At 34.1% G+C, this 13,175-nt stretch overlaps 1 protein-coding gene across 2 annotated transcripts in view; it reads left to right on the forward strand.

Moving 5' to 3' along the window:
• Nucleotides 1-13,175, forward strand: part of SLK (STE20 like kinase) — a 58,556-nt gene that overhangs the window by 35,150 nt on the left and 10,231 nt on the right. The window contains exons 10-13 of one of the 2 annotated variants that reach the window (XM_001929430.7): nucleotides 1,478-1,608; nucleotides 1,713-1,836; nucleotides 3,355-3,534; nucleotides 6,189-6,281. In XM_001929430.7, coding sequence (XP_001929465.1) covers nucleotides 1,478-1,608; nucleotides 1,713-1,836; nucleotides 3,355-3,534; nucleotides 6,189-6,281 — 528 coding nt within the window. The remainder of the gene's footprint in view (nucleotides 1-1,477; nucleotides 1,609-1,712; nucleotides 1,837-3,354; nucleotides 3,535-6,188; nucleotides 6,282-13,175) is intronic. The other variant, XM_005671435.4, reaches the window with a different exon arrangement.

Below are 13,175 nucleotides of genomic sequence, written 5' to 3' on the forward strand. Positions count from 1 at the left end.
AGTTCATTCACTTGACTTAATCGCCTTTCTAAAAAATACAAATACTTCTGTGAGAACTAAGGTGATATTAATTGTGGATACTTTAGTAGGCATTGAAGAAATGGAAAACATGAAGGTTACAGGGAGGTAGATCTATTTTGGGAGCAGCACACATTAAGTTTTAGAGGAACTCTGGATAGGGTGGCTATAGTCCTGGGCTTAGGGAGAGGAGTGTGAGGATGCTGGGAGCCTAGAGAGTAGAACTAAGAGGTTGCAGAAGGGTTGCTGGAAAGTGCTAAAGGCAAACTTAAAAATTCTGGTGCATTTTGCGTGTAGTATTTTCACATTCCCCATTTGCTCCCTCTGCTTTCTAATCTTTTCCCCCATCAAAACAAAGTAATTATCTCCTCTTAGTACTTCTCTGTTTACCAAGATGTATTTGTAGCAGTGTTATACTTCTGTTATTTCTCTTTGCTTTTAGAAAGCATTTGTATACCAGTTGAGGAATGAAGAGTTTGGTCTTGATAAAAAATTTTAGGCAATAGCTAACAAGCAGAGTTGGTACTTTGGGGCTGCAGTAGAGGTGCTGTCTTTCTGGTTTCAAATATCTGTTGAAGGTTTCAAATATCTGTTGCTTTTCCTGATCCCTTTCTTCCTCAGATTAGCATTGTATTATTCTCTTTTCCTTCTGAAATCACACATCCATCTTGGCCCTAAGATTAAGGAGGCCTATTGCTGATAAAACGGATTTTGAATCCCACTCCTGCCAGTGTTTAAAAGTTATCTAGGAGCCTTTTCAAAGTAAAATTCTCAGCCACCTTTATTTATTTATTTAGCTTTTTAGGGCCATACCTGCAGCATATGGAGGTTCCCAGGCTAGGGGTCCAATCGGAGCTACAGCTGCCAGCCTACACCACAGCTCACAGCAACCCTGGATCATTTAACCCACTGAGCGAGGCCAGGGATCAAACCCGCATCCTCATGGATACTAGTCAGATTTATTTCTGCTACACCATAGTGGGAACTCCCTCAGCCACCTTTAGACCTGTTGATTTAGATTCTTTAAGGAATGAGCTCCAGAAATTCATTTTTAAGTGCTTTGTGAGTGGTTCTGAAACAGAAAAGCAGAGATATCTGAGAATCTAAAAGATGAAAAAAGAAAAAACAATGATTAACGTGTAAAAGTTATACTAATTACTCATTTATGTGAATTGTTCATTACCACCTGTGCCTAATTATGATGTGGTATCATAAAAATTATGTGCATCATCAAAATGCTGAATTTCATGTGAAAATTGATTTCATCTATAAAGTCATGTGAGAGTCAGATGGAGTATAAGATGATAAGTTGTTTCTGTAGGTGAGTCTTATTGCTTTCTGTTCATACTTTTTATGTGTAGTCTTCATGGCTATTCAATTTTTTTGTTTTGTTTAAAAGAAGATAATGTTCTCTCTAATATTCCCCATATAAAGCCTAACTAACTAAAATCTCACCCAGGAAACAAGAAGACAAAAGAAAACACTGAAGAAAACACGCAAATTTGTTGTCGATGGTGTAGAAGTGAGTGTAACAACGTCAAAAATAGTTACAGATAGTGATTCCAAAACTGAAGAATTGAGGTTTCTTAGGTGAGTAGAGAAACAGCATGATTTAAAGTTTTTTCTTTTAAAGCATTGCTTCAGAGGTATAATTTTTGCCATCTTCTTCTATCATTGTCATTAAATTTTACCAGACGTCAGGAACTTCGGGAATTAAGATTTCTTCAAAAGGAAGAGCAAAGAGCCCAACAGCAGCTCAATGGCAAACTGCAACAACAGCGAGAACAAATTTTCCGGCGTTTTGAGCAAGAGATGATGGTAAAGTCCTGGAATTTTGTACCGTTTTGTTAATAATGAAGTTTTGTGCTAAACAAACAAACAACCCCCCCCGCCCCAAAACCACTGGTGGATTTTAGAACTTATTATTTGATGACTAGGTTTCTCTGGCTTTGTGACGTATTTCTGGTCTTTATCTCTTTGGTATTCTGGATGCTTTTTTTTCCCCTCTCTCTGTCTTTTGCAGGGGCAGGGGGCAGTATGGGGGGTGGGGATTTGCCTGACTTACAGCGTGGTGGGTGCCTTCATTTTTCTTTGATTAAAATCTGTCATAAAAACCTAGAATCATGATGCTAGTGAGGCCAGTAAGTAGATGGTTTACAAAGTTCTTAGGTGTGCCTCTTGCTGGATAACTTTATTGTTCCAGTTTGACCTCTCAGATTTAGAATCTAAGATTTTAAGCCAGTCAAAAGCAGTTGCCTTCAAACCTAGCTGAGTATTAGAACTTCTTGGGGGATTTTTCACAAAATTCATTAACTTCTCTGGCTACTACAGTTAAACTTCCACATCCCTTTTCACAGCTGCTAGAGAAGTTAGTACTGACTCATCAAGGGTCATTGTCACCAAGACTTAAAACTTTTACCTGTGTCCAAAGTTGGAAAAGGAATTATTAATGTGATAAAAAGTTTCAGTAACTTATGTTGAACATCCAGCCTAATGTGGGTGAGAAAAAATTGTTTTAACTATTATAGGGTTCATATTTGAATATAGTTCTTTTATTCTTATTTCAAGTGCTAAGACTCGTTTTGTGTGAAGTATGGCATTGCTAATTATATATGTTGGATCATAACTGAGTTCCTAAGAAAATAATGAACTTTTGTTCTCACCAAGTATTTTTACAGGACTTACATTCTGCTTTTTCAGAACCTTATAAAAGCTGTATATTTTCCTCCCCCCATATTTTCCAGAATGTTTTTGTTTTTAATTTTCTAGAAAAAAACACCCTTTACAAATATTTAACTCTATTTGTATCTAAAATTTCAATATTACTCAAGAATTTTATAAGCAGGACTGTTTGTTTTTGAAAGAGTAGATTTATAATTCTAAAAGATTTGTTTCAATGAACTAGGATATTTAAGAATCTTAATGAGGAAAAATGAAAATGACAAGTAATGGTGTGTTACTGAAATAAACTTCAAATAAGACCTTTGATTTATCAAAAATTTTGTAGAATAAATACTGAAATTTTCCTTACTTTAGTATTTCATAATAACTGGATGTTCTGGATTGTCTAAAATTTTTGAACATTCTATACTTGTATAATAGAAAAAAGTATTTTCCGTATTAGAAAAAAAATGAAAGGCTCATCTTTTTGAAAAATTTCTACAACAGATTTTAGTGAATTTGACTTGTTCAGTATGGCAAAGGGTCCATACCACAGCACTAAATTTAAATGCCAGTCACGTGCTCTTAGTAAAAAGGAGAAGGTATTTTCTTCAGTATAATGAGTTAATATGAGTAATAAAAAGTTAAATGACCTTGAGCTACATCATTTTACAGAGCAAGAAGCGACAGTATGACCAAGAAATCGAGAATCTAGAAAAACAGCAGAAACAGACTATTGAGCGTCTAGAACAAGAACACACAAATCGCTTGCGAGACGAAGCCAAACGCATTAAAGGAGAACAAGAGAAAGAGTTGTCCAAATTTCAGAATATGTTGAAGAACCGAAAGAAGGAGGTAAGTGTAACTACTGTTTTTTTTTTTAATGTACATTTAAGACTGTCTAAAGAGTTAATAATACTTAATAGTTAAATAGCACTAATTCATTCTTTTTTTCAGTCTCCCCAGCAGTTATGTAGGGTAGTAATATGGTCAGATGTTATTCCATTTTATTGCCAAGAAAACTGGAGTAGAAGAGGTTTTAATGGCCTGTTCAAGTTCACAAACTGCCATTAAATGTCCAGCTAAGTAACTCTTGAACAAAGTCTTTAAACTGATTCTAATCCACTTCTTTTCAGTCTATGATTCCTTCTTTATTAATGCAAAATTTAAGGCCTGACATAGTAATGTTTTTTTTTTTTTTTTAAGAAAACATACTATGTTCTGTTTGTGGGTGACAACAATAATTCATCTTAAAGTTTATTTGCAATATTTAATTCATACTTAAAAATTTTTTTTCTTGATTAGCTTGATTACCTTTCTTGGGTGATGTGCCAGAACAAAAGCTGAGTAACCTGAAATTTGGAATAATGTTTATAAGTTTATCAAATTGTGAGATATTTTGAAGAATCATAGGTATAAAATACTTGTACAGTCATTTTATTAGAATGAATTTTTTCATTTTTTTCTCAAACTGTTCCATATTGTCATAGAATCTGTTTGTGGTATTATTTACTCTAAATGATTGTGATTGTTTCAGAAAGAGGATTTACATTGTATTAGTGTGCCTTTTTCTTCCCACATTAAAGTATAACTAAGAGAGTATTTATGCATTAGCAGTTTTCAGAGATGACTTTATAATTTATTCTGTTCCTTCAGTGTAGGAGAATTTACCTTTTCATGTACCCCCAGGACAATATTATGATCCTTTCTATTACAGTTGGAACAAACTAATCTCAACCCAAATAATGAATACACTTTTACTTTTGTTCATGTCCCAAATACTCAGATTCATTGACTTTTTAGTAATGAAATTATGCAGAAAATGAATGTCATATCACTAAACTCGAAGATCTGCTTTAAAAAGGATAGGATCAAGTACAATTAAATATAGTGCATTCTATGATTTCTTTAGGAAAAGATGAATGAAATGGTGTATAATTTCATTTGCTGTGACTACCATTTCTAGAAATCACTGTTTTGGAGTTCCCGCTATAGTGCAGTGGATTAAGAATCCACCTGCAGTGACTTGGGTTGGTACAGAGGCATGGGTTCGATCCCTGGCCTTGCACAGTGGGTTAAAGGATCTGACATTGCCCCAGCTGCAGCGTAGTTGCTCCTGTGGCTCAGATTCAGTCACTGGCACTGGGAACTTCTATATGCTGTGGGTGCAGCCATTAAAAAAAAATGACTGTTTTGTTACTGTTTAGTACATTTTATGTAGAATTGCCCTATATACCATGCTGTATGATTTTACTCAGACTAAATATTAATTTTTTTGAAAACATGGGTAGTTTTTATTAAGAGGTTTTTTTAAATATCAGGTTAAATTTTAAAATTTTGTAAGTAAATATTTAACCTTAGATTTTTAAATGTCTCCAGTTATTGTTACTGTTTTGGGATAGGAGAGGTTTAGTCAGTGAACATGTTCGAGATCATGATATGCATATTTTAAATAATTAATGTATTTTTTTCTTTATCGCTAAACTTCTTGCATTTGGGGAGTCTCTTCTTTTTAATGGTGATTTGGTTTCATTAGAGATTACTGATGGGAAATTTTAAATACACTATGTTAAATCAAAATCAGTCTCTTTCACAGACCGTCAGTGGCATGTGGTGATTTGGAATCTGGTTGCTTTTGGTTCTTCTACTTGTAAACACAATGATCATTTTCCTAGTTGGATTACACAGCTGTTGTTAGGAGGAATACATATCTAGGATTTTGAAATGATTAAAAGATGGAGCTCTAAAGTACACTATTTCATAATATATTTTATCTGGTATAATAAAACACAGTATACTAAATTGTTGTTTTATGAAGGCTTATATTGCTGATTTTAAAGTTAGCAATTGATATTGGCCTAATTTATCATCAGCAAAGGAGAATGTTACTCTAATCTAACCTCAGAATCATCAGATATGTTCATTTTTATCACACCATGTATAAAATGGTGTTTTATGAGAAAAGAAAACTTAGTATTCATTTATCTCTCCTTTGCATACCCTCAGGCTTACTTTCCCTTTTTCCTTTTGTTTTCATTAAGTGAATTTCACTTAGAATTATTTCTTTGGTTTTATCAAGCCAGTTATGAAATTTTGCACTTTTGTAAATGAATGGCATTAGTTTTCCTTGTATCCAGTATTTCAAACAATTTCAGTAGATACGCTTATAATTGTATGATCTTTCAAGGTCAGTTGAGTTCATGACATTTAGTTCAGCATCAGCACTGCGAGTAATTCTTTACTAATTGTCTTTGGGTCCAAAGAGAGATTGATGTGCAGGGATAATTGAACAACTAATTAACCTTATATGCTGTAATGTCCCTTTCTGCACTGAGATTCAGCATGTTCTGTCCTTTCATTCTTTTTCACCAAACTAACACCTATGCTAATGCATGTTGAAAGGAACTTTTTAACAGCTTTAATATTTGACTTGTAGCTTGTCTGCTCACATAAATGCTTGCTGTGGAGAAAGTTTTTTTCCCCACCTCCTGCATGCTTATACACTGTAGGTTATAAATGAAGTGGAGAAAGCACCCAAAGAGCTGAGAAAAGAGCTCATGAAACGCAGGAAAGAGGAGCTTGCACAAAGCCAGCATGCTCAGGTAACAGCAGCAGCTTAATGCTACTAAAAACAGAAAGCAGCATTATTCTCACGGCTCAGTAAACTGTGGTTGAAAGGGTAAATTCTGTACTTATTACATGATGTTGACGTCTCCTCATACAAAGGCTCCCAGGGCGTTCTTTAGGTAGTCCTAAATTCATGCCAATGGTGACATTTAAGTTGCTAATATGAAATTAAGTGAAATGTTTGGAAGCCTGACTCCAGATGAAATAAGCATGTGTGTTAATGTATAATCCACTGTATTATTTTAATTATGATGGAAGTTTATATTTTTAAGTGGTAATGTCAGTGTTTGATAGAAGACTTTTAGGACAGGAAAATATAGAGGGTGAGTATATAAAAACTTTATGCATACAAAAATAATGCTTATTAAAAGGCCATTAATTCTGTAAAGGTCAAAGTTCAAAGAAAAGTGGTAAATGGTAATGTTAAATGATAGATCAAACATTTGTTACTGTTAAACTCAACAACGTAAGTAACTTACAACCAGATTTAAAATTTTAAGTATGTTTTTCTTTTTGATTCAGAATCCAGCAGCTATACAAATACTCAATTTTTGCCTATATAAACTTGGTTCTAGGTTATGATAAGGATGAGCCAACTAGTCGAATTCTTTACAAAACTAGATAAAATAGTATTTTCAACAGATTTTTTTTAGAATTACCTTACATGACTCTGAGGTCTTCTCTACTTGCGATTACCTTTCTTTTAATTAAGTTTGCACTCACCTGGAAGCAAAGAGAAAAGAGTTCAGTACTTAGAAATGTTAATGAAAGTTAGAGAAGGCGTGGATTATATATTAGTTTTTGCTTTAAATTATCTTTTTAAGTAGGGTTTTATATAATTTAAAAAGTAGTTCCAGGACACTTAAATTTTACAAATTCCTGAAAAGAAATATACACACAGCAAAAACCACTGGGGACCATGACAAATGGGTTACCATTAAAACATTTTTTTTTTTTTTTTTTGTCAGGTAAGGATATTTTGAAGCTTCCTCTTACTTGTCAATATCATTTAAAAGGAGAGATTATTTTAACACCATGAAAAATAAGGAAAATATCTCTGAAATTAAAATTTTAAGAAAGCTAACCTATTTGAATAAATTGAGGTTTTTTTCCCTTTCCTGTGAGCCAATGAAAAATTTTGTCTTGGCCCAGTATGGGAATTACTACAGGCACATTTCGTTTTATTATTTGTTGCTTTATTGCACTTTTGCAGTATTGTGTTTTTTTTACACATTGAAGGTTAATGCAACCCTGCAGTGAGCAAATCTGTCAATACCATTTTTCAACAGCATTTGCTCATTTCGTGTTTGTGTGTCACACTTTGGTAATTCTCACAATATTTCAGACTTTTTCATTACTACTGTATTTGTTATGGTGTCTATGATTTTTTTTTCTGGCTGACCCATGGCATATGGAGTTCCCAGGCAGCAATGCCAGATCCTTTAATCTACTTTACTGAGCCAAGGATCAAATCTGTGTGCTGGTGCTGCAGAGACGCTGCCAGTCCCATGTGCCACAGCGAGAACTCCTGTGATCTGTGATCTTTGATGTTACTACTATAACTTGCTGAAGGCTCAGATGATAGCATTCTTAGCAATAAGCTAAGTGTCCTGGAACTACTTTTTTTGTTTTTTGTTTTTTTTGTTTGTTTGTTTGTTTTTAATTCCAAAAGGTAATATGTCAGACTCTAGAGTTGAAATTGAGAATTTAGTGTTGGATGAATTAGGTGATCCTGTGCTTTAATAAAAACTTTGTTGGTGATTTTTCATAAAATTTGAGGGACTAGCCTGTGTTTTCCAGCTAAAGCAGAAAGCAGTAGTAAATTTTCTTCCTGTAAATTTAATGAAGACTTGAGTAATCTAACAAATTTCAGAAGTATTTCTATTTAGCTCTTGCTTTTGATGAAGCTGCCAGCACTTGATAACTTCACTGAATCTGACATTTTAAACCTTTTTGAGAATTTATAAATAGTAACCATATAGTCATGAAGCTAGGATGTATTTGATCATCTAGTCCAGTGGTTTTCAAACTGTATTCCCAGGAGTCTTGAGTTTGGAAGAAGCAACTCAAGAATCCTGCCAAAGGTGAGGACAGTAGGGCTCTGGGCCCCTGCTTCCACTTTAGCTAAAGCACCACTTTTCATCTGTTTTATAAATTGAGATTTTTGGGGGGAGTTTTTTTGTTTTTGTTTTTGTTTTTTAAGACAGTTCAACTGGTTTAAAAAACAACAGCAGCTAACTAGAGTTTGGAAACCACTGATCTAGTTCAAATCCTTCATTTTACAAATGAGAAAGAGGCCCCCTTTTTAAGTGACTTGTTCCAGGCCTCAAGAAACTCAACATTGATATAATTATTCTTTCCGTTTGCAAAAAGTCGTTCAGCTCTGTCCTGACCTGGGAGCTGCTTTGTGTTCTGACCCACAGGGTGTTGCTCAGGCCATGATTCAGTCTTTTCAGTTGTCATCTTGTGCAGTCTTCAACGCCCAAATGCAGGACGTAAGTCCCGCGTGTCCTGTAGGAAGATGCCTTCTTCTGTTTTAGCTGCTTTTTCTTTCGCTCACATGTGCGTTTTCGTTGGTAGCATCACTTGTAGATCTGGAAGATAAATGATAATATCAGTAGTGACGGTTGTAATAATCTGACATAAACTTTGTAGTATAGTATTCTTTGAGGAGTTTTCACATTTGATTCTCACTGCCAACCCCTAATATAGGGCTGGAGTGTATCCATTTTACAGATGAAGAAATTGAGGCTCAGAAGACTAAGTGATTTGCCTAAAGTCACAAAAGAGATTAGTAGTAGAGCTGGAACTAGAACACTTCTACTGCAGTGTTCTTTTTTTCTGCCTACCCCACCACCAATTTTAATCTGATGTTTTCATCTTTTTCAAGAAATATCTTCCCAATTAGTATTTTATAAGCTTTGCACATGTGAGAAATGTGAATGCTGTGATTGGATTTTTATTTTTGTGTGAAGTGACATTTTGATTGCATATATATTTATGTAAATGTTTTAATTATGGATATGGTCAGAAAAGCCATATTGAAAGTAGTGATTTTATTTCCATTTAGTTTCACTATTCAAATTGTCCATAATGAATAATGGTTTGCTATTCTCCTTGCTATAGTTTTAAATTAAGTCTGGAATTCCAGGCTGTATTCTTTCTCACAATTTCTATAGGGAAATGACTGGCTTATTTAATATTATAATTTTTTCGTGATGTTTGGTGTACACAACTGGAGTAGCTGGAATACAGCTGGATTTCAAACCCTCCTTTCCTCTCTCCTAAAATTAATTAATTATTAGCAACCATTGGACTCTATAGTTTTCTGAAAGAATGAGCAAAACATTAATTTTTGATAAGGGGGATAAATTATGAACTATGAACACTTTTCTGATCATTACCATTTTAAGCTTTTCTTTTGAGTTAAAATTTTAAAGATTTTCTACAAACAGCCCCATATATCATAAACCATTTCTTATAGTTTTCTAGAACTCAAAGCTGTATTTTCAGTGTTCACAGTTATCTGACTAATATGCTGAAATTCCTTATTAAATTAAAATTTGTTCATTTAAAGGGCACTTATTTTACAGTTTATGTTACTCCTAATGATCAAATCGATGTGTTCTTATTTTTTTTAAATTGAATGTAATTTGTGCAGTCTTTGTGGAATGTAAGATCACTTTTCTTTTAGATCCTAGGAGTAATTTTCTAATTACAGTTTCCTCTGTGACAATGTTATACTTAGCATTCCAATTTAGGAAATTTAATGAAAGCTCTATAAAATTAAATTTTCATTTCATTTGTTGTAATAAAATATATTAATATGTTAGGGATCTTTTGGGTAGTTTTTAGCTTTAATATAAAAATTCAGTTGTGCAGCATCCTTGACCATGTAATCATCCACACTCTGCATAATTATTCAGGTCCATAGCTCTGTGAGACAGCTGGTGTCTTTGCTAATAACTCTGATGGTTAGGAAGCACTTCAGTATGTTGCCTGCCTTGACTCCTAGCGGTTGATCCTTATTTTATCTTCTGGAGCAGCATAATCTAGTTCTGCCCACTTCTTTATAACAATCTTAGCTCTTTTTTCCTCTTAGATATTTGCAGTCAGGGCATGCTTCTGTAGTTCTTTGCCATTCATTATATACCTTGATTTCTGGACCCTTTATTCCTTGCTTTGAAGTTCTCTGTGGTTTACTTTTTAACTCTTGAAAGTATGTTACTAAGGGAAGGGGCCCGCTATTCTTTATTTGAACTGCCAGATAAAACCAATTTGGGACCAGCAGAGTGAAAGAAGCTTCTTAATGGCAATACTTTATTAATTTTAGTAGCCCTGTGAATAGTACAGTGCCTCGCATTTACTAAGTGCTTAATAAAGGTTTTCTTTGAACTGAACTCTTTATTTTGTTTAATTTAGATGTAAATATATTATAATAATACGACCAAAAATTGTGTTGACAGGAAATTACATTCACTTTTTTTTAGTGGCACAGACCTATATAGTTGACCCTGATCAGTGTGGGTTTTGGGGTGCTGTCCCTCTGTGCAACTGAAAATTCACATATAACTTAGTATCCGTGGTTCTGCATCTGCATGTTCAGCCAACCACGAATTATTTGGTATTGCAATAAATACTTAGTGAAAAAAATCCATGTTTTAAGTGGACCTATGTAATTCAAACCTGTGTTATTCAAGGGTTCACAGTTTTTCCCTTTTTTATTTTCACATAAGTATTTGCTCCATCTTTTACACTTTTTTCCTTGAGTCTATATTTAATATTTATATTTACGATAATTTGGACTCATTATTTCTGTCCACACAGGTGCTTCCTAAAAGTTCTTTATGCAAACCAGTGTTAAAAATGTTGGCCAAAAGAAAACTTTTGATATACCTGCAAGTTACATTATTTATTAGAATAAGTTTGCATATAGAAATTTTACAGTGAAATTAGAGAATCGGTTTAATTTTTATTATAAATGATATCTCTGTAGGAGATAGAGAAGCTTGAACAACTCACTTTGTTATAACTGCTTATGAGATAGGATGGAGACTTTCTATCTCTTTTAAGTGATGCGCAAAAGCTTTATTCTAGATAATTGAATTTAAATATTCATTGAGTTTTTTTCTTTTTATGTTTTTGCTGTGATAAAGATAGGTGACTGTAATCAAGTTGGAAAATTTTTTTTGTATAAATGTGCTCAGTACTTCCTATATCTATAGAACTGACAATGTATTTTTTTTTAATGACACACAAATACATTTCCTGCCTCAAGTACAGAAGACCGTAGCTCACTAAATATAAAAGTACATCCTAGTCTATTTGCAGTTGGCAATTGTATTTTATAGAGACAATTCCTTAGTCTTCCTGCTACTGTGTATTTGTATTTATGCTAAAATACACATCACAATGCAGTTGAGACAGCAGCATTTGTGAAAACAAATGACATTAACAGGATGTCATGAATGGTAAGTTCATCTCCAGAGAAGCAGTGGTAGGACAGGCATTTTGAGGAACACTGCTAGCACTCACTCTTTGTGCAGTGAAGACCAAGCTGGTAGTGATCCAGGTCCTGTCAGACTCTATCCAAGGCCTAAAAAATAGTTCTGAAATGGATCTTGGGGTTTTATCATCTCTTGGATGTGGAAGAGAAGGGATTATAGGTGAATTGCTGCTTCAACCCTGATTTTCTAAATCCACACTCAAATTGATCAGAATATCCCATGAGCTAATCGCAAACTGCTATAACTGCCAAGAGAGGGATGGAGAGCCAAACATTTACCGGCAGTATTTGCATTTCTTCAATTTGGATATTGTTCCTTTCCTTCTGTAAATGTACAATCCAACATAGAGGCCATAAGTCACTTAAATCTCTCATTTTCTTACACAGTAATCGAAAGATTTTTTTAAAAGCATAATTTTGGCATTTGGGCAAATATAAGGTACTCAGTAAATATTGAATGAATGAATGAATCCCAAACATATTGGTAGAATTCTAGGATTATAAGGAATTTTGTTTATAGAGTTATAAAATGTAATTTATTTGCCTATTTCTAGCTTACATTTCTCTAGCCACGAATTATTTCTCATTAAGAACTTAAAGTATTGTTCTTGTTAGGCACAGGCTAAAGATCCAGAAACTGTCTTTCTCTGTTAGGAAGAAATACCATGACTACATTAACTGTTAATGGAAAACTAGAGAGTTTAAAATCCCAATCTGCTTTACTTATTTGCCCTTTAATGCTTTTCTCCCTGAAAGACATTTCTTGTTTATTCTTGCTTTATCCACACTCTAGTGGAATGAGCAGTCAGTTATAGAAGCTGTAAATTTATTTTTTTCCGCAACGATGTAAGTGTAATAGAACATTTTAATTATAAATGGAGTATAGACTTCTTGCGTATGTATTATTCTTTTTTTTTTTTTCCTTGTCTTTTTTTGCCTTTTCTAGGGCCGCTCCTGCGGCAGCTGGAGGTTCCCAGGCTAAGGGTCTAATCGGAGCTATTGCTGCCAGAGCCACAGCAGCGTGGAATCTGAGCTGCGCCTGTGACCTACACCATAGCTCACGGCAGTGCCGGGTCCTTAACCCGCTGAGCAGGGCCAGGGATCAAACCCGCAACCTCATGGTTCCTAGTTGGATTCGTTAACCACTGAGCCACGACGGGAACTCCAAGTGTGTATTATTCTTAATGGTGAGCTTAGAGTATTATGTATTCTAGTATTTTCTTTCTGGGTTTGATTTAGCTAATACATTTATATTATGTCTATACTGTATAATTTTGGTGATTTTTAATCTAGGTAACTTAAGAAACTTGGTTCAAATATCCTCTTAATCACTAATATATACAATCTTATAGATAAATGATGT

This window comes from Sus scrofa, chromosome 14 (genome assembly GCF_054392235.1).
Source record: "Sus scrofa isolate SSC_HxYL_T2T_F1_AM1 chromosome 14, Sscrofa_HxYL_maternal_Yorkshire_Landrace_v2.0, whole genome shotgun sequence".
Lineage (NCBI taxonomy): Eukaryota > Metazoa > Chordata > Mammalia > Artiodactyla > Suidae > Sus > Sus scrofa.